The 12,985-nt window shown below is 41.5% G+C and overlaps 1 protein-coding gene across 1 annotated transcript; it reads left to right on the forward strand.

The window, feature by feature from the left end:
• The first annotated feature begins 739 nt into the window (after nucleotides 1-739).
• LOC139948507 (glutamate--cysteine ligase regulatory subunit-like) lies at nucleotides 740-12,643 on the forward strand. Its single transcript, XM_071946673.1, has 6 exons — nucleotides 740-880; nucleotides 3,443-3,568; nucleotides 4,259-4,475; nucleotides 6,392-6,594; nucleotides 7,452-7,566; nucleotides 9,956-12,643. The coding sequence occupies exons 2-6, from the start codon at nucleotides 3,452-3,454 to the stop codon at nucleotides 10,132-10,134; spliced, it is 831 nt and encodes a 276-aa protein (XP_071802774.1). The 5' UTR covers nucleotides 740-880; nucleotides 3,443-3,451; the 3' UTR covers nucleotides 10,135-12,643.
• The last annotated feature ends 342 nt before the right edge of the window (nucleotides 12,644-12,985 follow it).

The following is a 12,985-nucleotide window of genomic DNA, read 5'->3' on the forward strand; positions in this document are numbered from 1 at the left end:
TGCCCCACTTTACAGGGCATTCACACATTGAGATTGCAGGCAAATGATTTTCAGGTTTTTTTCAATTTTTTTTTTATTTTCTCAAAAACCTCCTTGATACTTCAAATTTTCTTGAAAGAAGTAAATTGTCCAAATTGTCACCTTAACATGAAGTTTTGTACTTCTGTAAACCTGAATTGGTTCTGGTGGAACCCAGGCCTGCAAGCCAAATATCATCCCCGAAAATGGTGAATTCCAAGAGAAGATTGTGGATATAATTTGTTCACCAAACTAAACTTCCTTGGCCCATGCTTGGCCTAAAGGCCAAGGAAGTTAAGTTTGGGTGTAAGTTTTTTTTAAAGACTATGATTTTATTTAGCAAGCATTTATTAAAACAAAATGTCCACAATTCCTCCTTTTTTACAATTCCTCCTCACCGTCTGCCAACCCCCCCCCCATTGTCCCTCTCACAATCATCTGGCCACGCCCATCGTGTGGCTGAAGGTTAAACTCGTCAGCAGTCCATTAAGAGTTTTGTCCCATCTTGAGTAAGGTATGCTATCCAATATACGTTTACACTACAGCACACTACAATTGTTTGTAGAAATTGTGATTTAATTTTACGTGCTTCAGACTCAAAAAGATAAATGATAATTATAAACTATTTGGGGAAGTTGTGATAATAATGTCTTTGATAAATTATTGGTGGTACTGAAGTCCAGACATGAACAAGTCTAAAGTTGTTGTTGAAAAGTGCCAAATCATGCACCACACCACAGCATGCACTGACTGACGGATCACACACAGTGGGTTTTCCTGTTAATGTCATCGGAAGAAGTATTCCATTTCCACCAGCTACCTATTTTGAGTCTATACATAGAGTTTATTTGACCATTGCTTGGTGAGTATCATTTCCATTTTGCATTACAGCAGTCAGTCATCTTGACAGTTGCTTCTACAAAATCTAACTTAGCTTTGTTGTGCACTGCGCTGCGGTCTTCATTTTTTGAGCATGTCTGGCTAGTGGGTGGTGGTGTGGGAGAAAATGGTATAATATTTAATAAATCTACGGCCATGGCGCGCCGGACGGCTGCTACACGTTAAATAAAGTCCATGGTTGGGACCATTTCACTCTTTGCAAGATAGAGTCAGTGCATACTGCATGGAGCAAAGTGTACTCCTGTTACCAGGCGATAGCGGAACTACACCTCGTACTAGTCATACGTAGGAGTTGAGCAAATGGACCCAAATCATGGGTCTACTACACTCATGGTTTTGCTGAATTGCTGAAAAGGGCACTGTGTGTGTGGGGAGGGAAAATGTGCTAGTTAGATTAGGGGCCGGTGTGGCGGTCTCGGAGCTCCGGCAGTCTCAGAGCTCCAGATTACCAAATACGGTAGTATTACATCATGCTATGCCTGCGCATACCAAGTGAAAGAAGTCGATTTTAGCGCCGTGCCGAGTACACTCTCGTAGAGACTTAGGGACAAGTCGTTTATTGTCCCACGCAGTGAGAGTCTAGTTGCAGCGGTGCTCTCCGCGCGCGAACTGCTGGTTGCGCAACTACTGCGCTGCCCGACTCCAGGCAGCTCGTAGTAGTCGCGCAACAAGCAGTTCGCTGCAACTCGACTATCTCACAGCGTGGGACCAAAAACGACTTGTCCACAAGTCTGCTCTCGTAGCTGTCTTGGCGGCGCCCATATCGTGTCGTGAACGAGTGGAGCGTATGCGACAGTATTGTGAAAAAAGTAATCACGTTTATAAGTATTTGAGGAGTGGGAATTACAAAGAAGGTTCTTCTGAAAGCCAGAAAAGGGTTTTGGGTTGCCCCTCGGAAAAGCACTCGTCCGATAACAAAACAGGTCTCGAAGATTTATTCGTGTCAGTAGGGGGTTGGGGGGTGGGGGGACGGGGACTCACGCCTGCAACAACAGCAAGCTACGTCATCCCAGAGAGCTTGGCACGCCAGAGATCTAAGACCGTGATTACTGCGTGCCGAAAATCTCCGGTGACGTCACCCGGAGCTCTGAGACCACAGGAGCACTGAGGTCGCCACACCGGGCTCACAAAAGCCCTTTTTAACTTCCCACAATGCCTTTTGGCAATTGTTCCGGAGAGTGTGTATTCGAGGCGTGGTGACGATGCTGTTCAGACCAACCAGTGGGCAACTGACTCGTCGACTGGGTTCGGTTCATGGGGTTGACAAAACGCACTCCAGCAAAATCAGCCATGTGGATTGGCGATAAAGGTCTATGAGAATGGCCTTTTACCCACTTTGTGGTTGGGTTGTTTATACATGTTAACTGTAGCGAAAGGTTTTGACATGTCTGGCAGGGGGTCAACAGTCTCAATGTACATCGCTCGTGTGGCAAGAATTGCGAAGAGAGTTGGAATGCTATTATCGCGAACAAAGTTATTGACTAAAAAAAATCTGTATATCGCCGAAAATCCGTGCAATTACATACGTATGATGTCCATCTCGCAGTAAGATCTGTAAAGTTCTGGATTACAATAACAATGTGCTCAGATTCAAGATTTTGTTGAAGCACAAACACTGATATTGTAACCAAACCACTTTACTTCAAAGTGAAATGGTTCTCAAAATGCTTTAAATACTAGAAGATTTAGATACTTTCAGATTCCTTCAAATTCCAAGATTATGGAAGACGGTCATCTTGGCGTTTATGCACTCTCTGGAACAATCCCCCCCCCCCCCATCACCTCCTTTGAATCATACAAAAGTGCCCTGAATACCAACCTCTTTGTAGCTTGTGTGTTAATCTTAGAATAAGATCATATTGGCTTTGTTCGATAAGCTTCCCCCGGGTCGACCCTGATCTGCCCCTGGTATGTTCAAATAGCTTTGAGGTCATTCCAGGGGGCTCACCCCTGCCAGCCCCAAGTGCCCTGCTTGTGGGATGGGTCACTTGGGGCTGGACCGAGGTGCATAACGTCACCACGAGAGGGCAAGTGATTGTTCGATTAGCTCTTGTCAGGGGCTCACCCGAATGAGCACCACAGGGTCGACACAGGAAAGCTAATCGAGCGCTCTCTCAGGCATTTGTCAATAATTGATCATGTTATTCATTCAATAATTACTTTGTAAAGTGTCTAGAGATATACTTTCTATTAGGCGCGCTATATATAAATAAAAACAATTGTTATTATTTATCGCAAGCTACAGCGCCACTATAGGAGTAGTAGTTGGAAGTCTAAACATACACGATCAAAAAAGAACTTGTTTTCATGAGAAACTACGGCTTTTAATTTGCCAACAGGTCAAGATAGTCACTAACAATTATAACAAGAATTGAACTAAGAGCGACCTCAAGAGGGCGCTATACTGAACTGTAGCTGTGTTAAAAATAGGGCGTTCCTTTCTCTATGTTCTAATAACCAAGTATAATTAATTGTATGAGTGATTACCAATTTAAAGCTTCCTTATAACTTCAACTTGATGTAGATCTAGACTATGGGTACTCAAGGACCTGCCTGCTTCCCTGGAGCATCTCTGATGTACATCAGTCCTGGCAACATCATCAACTATCACAACCTCAAGAAGAGCATCCCCAAGACGTCTACTGATGAGGTACAATGTATGAGAATTATCTGCTTGGGCCACCCATTCGCAACGTTACACTTGTCCACTTCCCTTGAGACAATAAACATTCTCTCCCCCATTCCTCAGTCCCCCGTCCCACCGCTCAATGTTGATGAGAGTGAGAAGACTTTGCAATGAGAGCAAACGTTGAAAGGGGGCACGGGGGCCGTGGTGCGGGTGCCCAACGAGATACGGCCGGGATAGTCGAACCATACTCGACACCAATACCCAATCCATTCCCTGAAAGCCCTTCCCCTGAAAGCCATTCCCCTCCGACCTCTCCCATTCAGCTCCTCCCATTTCACCCTTAATCCAACCCCATCCTCGGTACCTTCTATCCATCCCTTCATCACTCCTCCCTTTTCTGCCATCCTTCTAACCGCTCCCATCCAACCCCTCCCATTTGACTCCTTCTCATCCAAATCCATTCCCTCAAACCTGACCTACCCTAATCTACCCTTGATGAGCAAACGTAAATTAGATCATGATTGGGTTTACTTATCCTTTTGATGTTAAGACTTTTAGTTTCATGAGAATTGTTGATTTGCCGGAGCTTTCAGTGTACGTGGAGTGATTGAGGTTCATCATTTTTAGGAAGTTTGACAGCTCAATTAGAAGTTTGGTTTACAATCTTATAACCTCGTGTTCTTTTTTCTTTTACAATTTTTTTAAACTTAGCTCAAGCTTGCACTGACAAATGCACTGTTAAAGTCGCCGATGGTTTCAGTGGCCCGCGATGTGATCACCAACAATGACAGTGAGGTGGTGACGTTCACTGAGCCGGGAGCCAGGATCGAGTTGGACAATTGCAACAGCGCAGAGAACGTCAAGGTCACAGTGAAAGTGATGCTGAGTAACGCAGACTCGGGAATTGCCACTCAAGCTGTGACGATGGGTGAGTTATCCTTTACTTATTTTTTATTTTTGTTAGTTCACAGTTTAATATCTTGAACAGAAACACATTTTGTTTATGTGCTGTCCCCGAGTATCAAATTCAAGTTCTTGTGGTTAAGCCATCGGAGTGTGGGTTTGAATCCTGGTCATGACACTTGTGTCCTTGAGCAAGATACTTTACTGTTTATAATTGATTCTGTTCATCCAGGGGTATAAATGGGTTCCTGCGAGGGTAGAGGTTGATATTGTGTATGAAAAGCCTTTGGAGTGCCACAGCAGCTCGGGGCTGTATACTCCCCAGGGATTTAAGACAGATTTAAGGGACGTTATTGGCCCTATGACCAGTGGTTCGATTTTACAAAGAGTTGGGACTAGTCCTAACTTGGAGATATTAAACACACATTGCTAGTACTAGGTTAGGACGAGTAACTCGTCCTAACTCGAGATAAGACAAATCTTAACTCTTTGTGAAGTCAATCCCAGGGCACTTAAATGTAAAGCGCATGTTACGCTTAGGCCAAATTAAAACAAATACCACTTGGTCGTCCGGATTTTTTCCTAAAAGATGATGAGCGCCTTACTATTTACTATTAACTATTTTTTTTTTCAAGATTGCAGCTTAGTATTTCAAATCAAACAGGCCACCAATTCTTCAGTTTGAACCCATTGCAAAGCTATATATACCTATTTTTTGCATGAGGACCTGGGAATGTACTTTTACTATTAACGGGGCCGGATGTGTAAAAAGATTTGCTGGTAGGCATTCATTAATTATTGTTTTATGAAACAGTTGGTTACGTATGTTCGAGAGCATCACGATAGATTCAGAAAAAAATCCTATGCCAGTCCTTTTGAAAAGATGGGGTAACAAAAATGTTTTTTAAAAAGGTATTTGTTTTTTCCCACAAAAAATGAAATAACAAATAGTAAAAAAAAAAGGTGCGACCTCAAAAAAGGATGCGGGCGGGGACGACTTACTGGTATTTTTTTCATTTGGCCATATTGTGAAATGTGTTATATGAGAAATTGTTTGTTACTAATTCGTAGTACTGTAGAGACACGATAAGGGAGAGCCAGTCCTCTAATTAATAAAGGACGAGCATTCGCCAAAATACAATCAATAACAGCTAAAAATATCAAAGAAACTTCTCCTGTATAGGTTTAATTCATTTAACCCATAGCACACAAACAAAAAGTTTCATTACTACAGTATGCATTATACTGTCACACATTGCACAGTAAAAGTTCATAAAGAGGTCAAACATGTGGCTTCCATGCTACACACACACACACGGACAGACCCACGCACTACACACGATCTATAACCAGTCCAATCTATAAATAGTCCGATCCAAAAAAAAACCCTAAATCACAGTTATTTAGGTATCAGTGAGGGATTAAACATAAAAAACAATACTCACAGAAAGCTCTACGACCATACCGCTCCCATAAAAATAGGTTTTTGGAGCATGGCCAGAGCCATGCTCCCTATAAAATATAGAGAGAAATCCATACCAAAAATAGTATATGTGCTCTTTCAAGACAGAGCTATGGAAAAAGTGAGTGAATGCCACTGTGGACATCCCAAAAAGTAAACTTTAAACATGTTCAACACTGAGGGCGCACTTGGTGGATCCCTACAGTGCTTCGGGGAGGTAGTGCTTTCTGCTCTACCGGCCAGGCTTCCAACTGATGATACCCAAGCCTACATCCGTGTGGACTGTAAAAGGGGTAGCCCGGTTTCAGCCCTAGGAGTAGGTGGCATTGGCCTCCATGGACAAAAAAAATTGTAGCTCACATCTTGAAGTGGCCTTCAGGCCTTTTGTGTCTGCGACTTGCATAAAATTAAAATAAAATAAATTCAAGTACTATAAACCCCCCTAATTTTTGAATGTCCCCCCCCCTTCTTTTCTACAGCCTTGAAAGAGCTTGGCGTGAGTAAGTTGGACGTTGTTTTACTCGCCATGCCAGCGAGACCGTTCGATGAAGACCTGACCATCGACCACTACAAGCCGGTCTGGTCTGAGCTGGAACAACTTGTGAAAGACGACAAGATTAAGATGCTGGGAGTGTGTGATCTAGATCTGGCTATGCTGACGGAGCTACACTCATGGGCACAAGTAGGTTGACAAATACAAATATTTCTGTGTAACACTTTGAAAACATTTAAAGGCACAGGGCACTCTTGTTAATCACTGTTAGCGTAAAACTTTACTTGTTAACGATCAATGGAGAGCGGTTGATAGTATAAAACACTGTGAGAAACTGCTCCTTCTGAAGTATCGTAGTTTTCAAATTTTTGAGGTCTTGACTTTGTGTGACAATTAGGGTGCTTTTTCTTCCATTATTATCTCGCAACTTCGGCGACCAATTGAGTTCAACTTTTCACAGGTTTGTTATTTTGTGCATGTGTTGAGATACACCAAGTGAGAAGACTGGTCTTTGACAATTACTTAAGGTGTCCAGGAGTGGATTTCACAAAGGCAGTTCTAACTTAGGACTAGTCCTAGGCTATGCTAAGAGATAGGACTGGTCCTAAGTTAGGACCAGTAACTCATCATAACTTAGGACTGGTCCTATCTCTTAGCATTGCCTAGGACTAGTCCTAAGTTAGGACTACCTTCGTGAAATCCACCCCATTGTCATTAAACAGATATCACAATTTTGTTCATAAATCAAAACTTCTTGTGGTGAAATCGACCCCTTCCCTCCAGATATTAACAGATAGGGAGACCGCCAACATAGGGCTAGATAGCTCAGTTGGAGGTCGTTGGTTCAAGTCCCACTCCAGTAAAATTTTGTTTAAACCCAAAACTTAATGAAAACTTGTGATATCCGGTTGAACAGTTTAAATGTTTAAATGTATGCACTCTCTACTTCTTTCTTTATTGTTCTTTGAATACCAACAATCAACAACGTTTAAATACCCATACAAGAATTATAAAATTTCATTTTACCGTACACATTTTATTCGTAGGTGAGACCTACCACAAATCAGATGAACCAAGCATCCTGTTGTGCAATTCCCCCCGGGCTAAAGGAATTCGCAGCGGAGAACACAATCCAGCTCATAGCTCATTCAGATCCTAGCGGTGAGTAATAATAATAAAAGCGGCTTCTTATAGACCAATCCAGGCGCCCAAGTGCTGGGCACTGCTGGGGTGTCTTTGTGCCTAGTTTTGTGCACAAAGACACAAGAAAATCGTTTTCCTTTTCACTTTTTATGGTAATTGAATGTCTTCCTCGACAAAATTTAAAATTTTCTTGATATGGCTGCTTGATATAACATACACACTACATTCTTATAAATTTTAAAAATTAAGCAGAGAGTAAAATACTGAAATTCTCACAAAATACCTTGCCAATGTAACGCATTTTAGCGACTCTTAACGCAGTTTCGCGTCTTAGACCCCTAACGTGCCTAAGACTAGGCTTATATTTTGTTGCAAATATTTGTGGTCAGTGATCTACATTGGTATATCATGATGTCCTGTTAAGGAAATTGTGTAAGTCGTTGAGGAAAACATTTAATTTCCATAAAGAGTGAAAAGGAACATAATTACCTCTTATCTTTGTGCACAAAACTAGGCACATGTACACCTCAGCAATGGCGTGCGGTGCTAAACACTTGTGCGTCTGTCGGATCGATCTATAAAACGCACATATCCGTCACTCAATGATGATCATGGCGCTTTAGCGTTTCGTATTTTCCTGCAAGGTTTATGGGAGTACGTTTTGGAAATGAGACCTACCCTTTTCCACGTATGGTTTACAAAGTGCTGAGGCACCACGTATGGGTTACAAAGTGCTGTGATGCAATATGCTGGCGATCAAACCAGGAACACAGGGCGAACTCTTTCTCTTTCTGAAGTGTACTGGGTTCTTTTACGTGCGTACACAACACACAGGACCAACAGCTTTCCGCCCCATCGGAAGGATGAAACAACATGGTTACGCATTTTGCTTAAGGACACAGGTATTATGACGACAAACCCACACTCTGCTGATCAAACACCAGTGCTTGAATTTGATGCTCTTAACTGCTAGGCCACGACATAATAGAAATAATGTTGAACATTTGTAGTGCCCCATGTCGTGTCAATGATGACACTCCTGGAGCAAAACCCAAGCACTCTGATAATACACAATGACAACCAAAAGTTTTAAGGCTATGGTTTTCGAAATAGATATGTTTTGAGATGAGTTTTGAATTTGGAACAAGTATCTGCTTTTCTGAGTTGAAGTGGGACGCTGCTCCAAAGAGATGGCCCGGCATGTGAAAAACAGCGATCACCCCAGGAGTGCAGGCAACGTGGAACAGTCAGGAGCAGGTTGTTTGAGGCAGGCCTGTGAGTGGGTCATGAAAAAAAAAGCGGAAAATAGTTGTTTGGAGATTTTGAGATGAGTTTTGAATTTGGAACAAGTATCTGCTTTTCTGAAATGAAGTGGGACGCTGTTCCAAAGAGATGGCCCGGCATGTGAAAAACACAATCACCCCAGGAGTGCAGGCAACGTGGAACAGTCAGGAGCAGGTTGTTTGAGGCAGGCCTGTGAGTGGGTCATGAAAAACAAAGCGGAAATTAGTTATCTGGATTTTGTGATGAATTTGGAATTTGGAACAAGTATCTGCTTTTCTGAAATGAAGTGGGACGCTGTTCCAAAGAGATGGCCCGGCATGTGAAAAACACAATCACCCCAGGAGTGCAGGCAACGTGGAACAGTCAGGAGCAGGTTGTTTGAGGCAGGCCTGTGAGTGGGTCATGAAGAAAAAAGCGGAAAATAGTTGTCCGGATTTTGGGCCATCGGGAAACTTGTCCGGATTTTGGACCAGCACTACGATTGTTAATGGCTTTAATTAAAAACTGCAGCGTAGACAAAACATTCACAGAAACATAGGTCACAATTCTTTAATGTAACAATGTGTTGTGCATCCTCATTTTCAAGATATTTTTGAAGCATTCCTTAGGAGTAATTCGATCCACAAGTGCGATGAGTCCTCGTCGTCGACTGCCAAATTTTGTACTTGTCGCAAAAAAATACACACACACATCGTACGTCATGTGGGAAAACCATGTGCTTTATCTTGTCTCAAGGTGTTGGCTTTTTAATACAGCTTTTAGAAAAGTGCCCTCTATTGGTACAATGGAACAATGACATTGAAGTACATGTATAATAGACATCGCGCTAAACGAAAAATTTACAACAAGGCTCCAATGAAAGAGCAACGCCGAGCATTTTCACTGGGTCTAGCCCCAGACTCGCATGTCAAAATCATCGCAATTAACTTCCCGATTCCAGATATGTCCCGCTTGATGATCTATTTCGGATGTAAAAAAAACCAAAGCGGAGCCCAAGAAAATTGTGCAATGGGAAAATATAAAAAAAGCGGAAATCCGCTTTTAAGCGGAGATTTCACAGGCCTGTTGAGGAGCGAAGCTACATGCCACGTATCTTATTGGTGTTTTTTTTCTGTCTCTTTAGATATCCTTCCACCGGAGCAGTTCCAGGAGGTCTTACGATCTCACTACCCTGAAGAGCTGGACTCAGCGGCCTGGCACCCGTCGTGGGTGCTACGTTACACCGCGCTGATTCGGAACAGGGGTATTATCACATCGAAAGGATACATTCTACGGGCGCAACGAGTGCTACCGTTGGCTTAGACTGTGATTTTGACCTATAGGAAGAAGCTGTTGTCCATCGGAGTGCTTGGTTGTTCTGTCTTAAGGATGCTTTTGAGTGAGACATAAAAGTGAAGTCTGTCCCGAGCCAATATGGCTCATCAGACCGGTGTTATCCGGTTACATGTACCTCGTCATTAAACAGCTGGGAATATTTCTATTCCCACTGAACAGAATGACAGTCCATCGCAGGTTACTCCCAAGCTCTCGCTGGTACCCATTTATACCCCTGGGTGAAGAGAAGCAATTATAGAGAAAGGACACAAGTGTCATGACCAGAATGTGAACCCTGATGACCTGACAGCCAGAACTTGGATTTGATGCTTTCAACCGCTCGGCCATGACACCCTTTGACATGACAATGGGTGCGTTCGATAAGCTTCCCTGGGTCAACCCCGGTCTGCCCCCGGTACGTTCGAATAGCTTTGACGTCATTCCAGGGGTTCAACCGGGTCAGCCCCAAGTGCCCTGCTTGTGGATCGGGTCACTTTGGGCTGACCTGAGATGCACGTCACCAAGAGGGCGAGTGAACGTTCAATTAGCTCTTGTCAGGGGCTCACCCGAATGCGCACCGCAGGGTTGACACAGGGAAGCTAAGCGAACGCACCCACAGTAAGAGGGCTAAGAATACAAATACCTGGGCCAAGCACTAGGAACAGATGATAAAACAAATGGGGAAACTTCCACAAGAACTAGGACCAGATATAGTTGCTTCGGATAGTACTTCAATATCTTGAATGTTCGTTTTAAGCCTTGCCAGGTCAAGGCCGAGGACGTCTCTTATCGTTCTTGATAATGTTGCCCATAAACAAGCATTATGTTGGCAAAAATCAATTCATAACTCTTCCTTTACAGATTTTAAAATGTCATATTTAAAATGGTGGTTACAATGTGTGTATATACTCTTTTCATAAATTAATTTTTCTTTTAAAGTCTATTAAATTAGCTTATTAATAGAATTTAAAAAAAATAACTTTTCTATAAATCATCCTAAGGTCAACATTGTCTATTTTTATATTCCTTTGTTTTGATCGTAATGGGGAAAAAATTTCAATAATTTTGCAGAGAAATTATGGTTTTAGTGGTAACATTTGAAACCTGTTGAGCAGGGCTGAAATTATAGTCTAGTGATCGGTTGGGCATGTTTTGCGGGAACATTCATTTCAATTTGACTGGTTACAGCGTCCTCTTCGACCTCAACCGTGAACAGCAACTAAAAAAAACGAGGTGTGTTATAAAACACATCTGACTGGCATAATTCGGTAAATAGTGCACATCTAATAATAACAATAATAATAATAATAATAACAACAACCGTATTTCTATAGCGTCTAACACCTCCAAAAGAAAGTCTCTAAGCTCTCAGAGGAAAACAAAAGAATAATTAAGTATATGAAGATTTGAATAGATATGTTTTGAGGAGAGTCTTGAAACTTGAGATCGTGGTGGCTTGTTTGATGTGTAGAGGGAGATTGTTCCATAAGTGAGGTGCAGCAAACTGATAACTACATTTGTACGTTGACCATATGCTTTGGTGGTAACTTTAGGGATAACGAGGGTGTCTTTGTTAGCAGAAAGGAGGTTTCTAGTAGGAGTGTATGGAGTCTAACCTCCGGGCCTGTGAAAGAATTGTAAGGGGACCTAGTTCCAAAGGCCAAATGCTTGAGGAAATAGGTCCCTCTAAGGCCTCAAGAAATAGGTCCCTCTTCTGGTCACTCAAAGTCCCTTTTGGGGAAATAGACGTACACTATTATGCCATTTAATCCCATTTTATTACAAGATAATCTGACATGGAGATAAAAACAAGTACATTTTACACTGTAAATAGCAAAACAGTTTTAAAGGCACTGCCGTCAATTTCACAAAACTCTTCCTAACTTAAGACTAATCTTAGGACTTAGGACGAGTCACAACCCTGCACTGTAGCATGCAGTTACTTGTCCTAACTCGAGATAAGACGAGTCTTAACTCTTTGTGAAATCGACGGCTGGACACATGATTTTTGGTAATTAACGGTGTATTCAAAATAATTGTTAGCATAGAACTTACTTTGTAACCAGCATTGGAGAGCTGTTGATAGTATAAAACATTGTGAGAAGTTGCTCTCTCTGAAGTAACATTTTATTTTTAGAAGGGGGCGGGGGGGTCATGGCTGAACTTTAGAAAACCAGACCTCAGAAAGTATTACTGCTGATCCAAGGTAAACATTTATGTCATTTATAATCAGCATTTTGTTTAAAGCGAAGGTTATTTTAAACAAAATCATGAAGTATGAACAATCATGATGAAACAATTTATGAAATGAATAATAATTATTATTTCAAAATCATTTGTTTAAATTAATTTTATATACATTATAATATGTACTATTTTTCATAAGATTTTTGATTCAGGTACACTTTCTCTCTTTTTCTTTCTTTTTTGTTGTTTTAATTATTTTGAGTGGTTTGTTGAAACAATGGTTTGGAAATCGTTAAGTTTCAAAAGGGTTAAGTGCATTTAAAAAAATACATAAATAAATGATTTTATTCAAATTTGTCAATATTGACTCAAGTATTAAATAAACATTTTGAAAGTAAAAAAAAAAACATATGTTGCTGTTTACTTCTTGATACATTTTTATAATTTATTTCATTTTTTTGTGATGAATACTTTTCGAGGTGACCGTTGGTTACTTAGATATGCAGAGGGGAAGGAGCATGCTCTGCTTATATTTGCAAAGGGGAGGGCGTGTATATAAAAAATAGGACAAAATGTAAGGCTCCGCCTCCTCCAACCTAACCACATCCCTTCTGGATAGGGTTTATTTAAAACAGTATAAAATTGTGATTTA

The sequence above is a fragment of the Asterias amurensis genome, chromosome 15, assembly GCF_032118995.1.
Source record: "Asterias amurensis chromosome 15, ASM3211899v1".
In the NCBI taxonomy this organism is placed as follows: Eukaryota; Metazoa; Echinodermata; class Asteroidea; order Forcipulatida; family Asteriidae; genus Asterias; species Asterias amurensis.

Coding starts and splice junctions, on each gene's coding strand:
- LOC139948507 (XM_071946673.1), top strand. CDS start 3,452: ATGGGTACTCAAGGACCTGCCTGCTTCCCTGGAGCATCTCTGATGTAC. Junction 6,595..7,451: donor AGCTACACTCATGGGCACAA/GTAGGTTGACAA, acceptor TTTTATTCGTAG/GTGAGACCTACCACAAATCA. Junction 7,567..9,955: donor AGCTCATTCAGATCCTAGCG/GTGAGTAATAAT, acceptor CTGTCTCTTTAG/ATATCCTTCCACCGGAGCAG.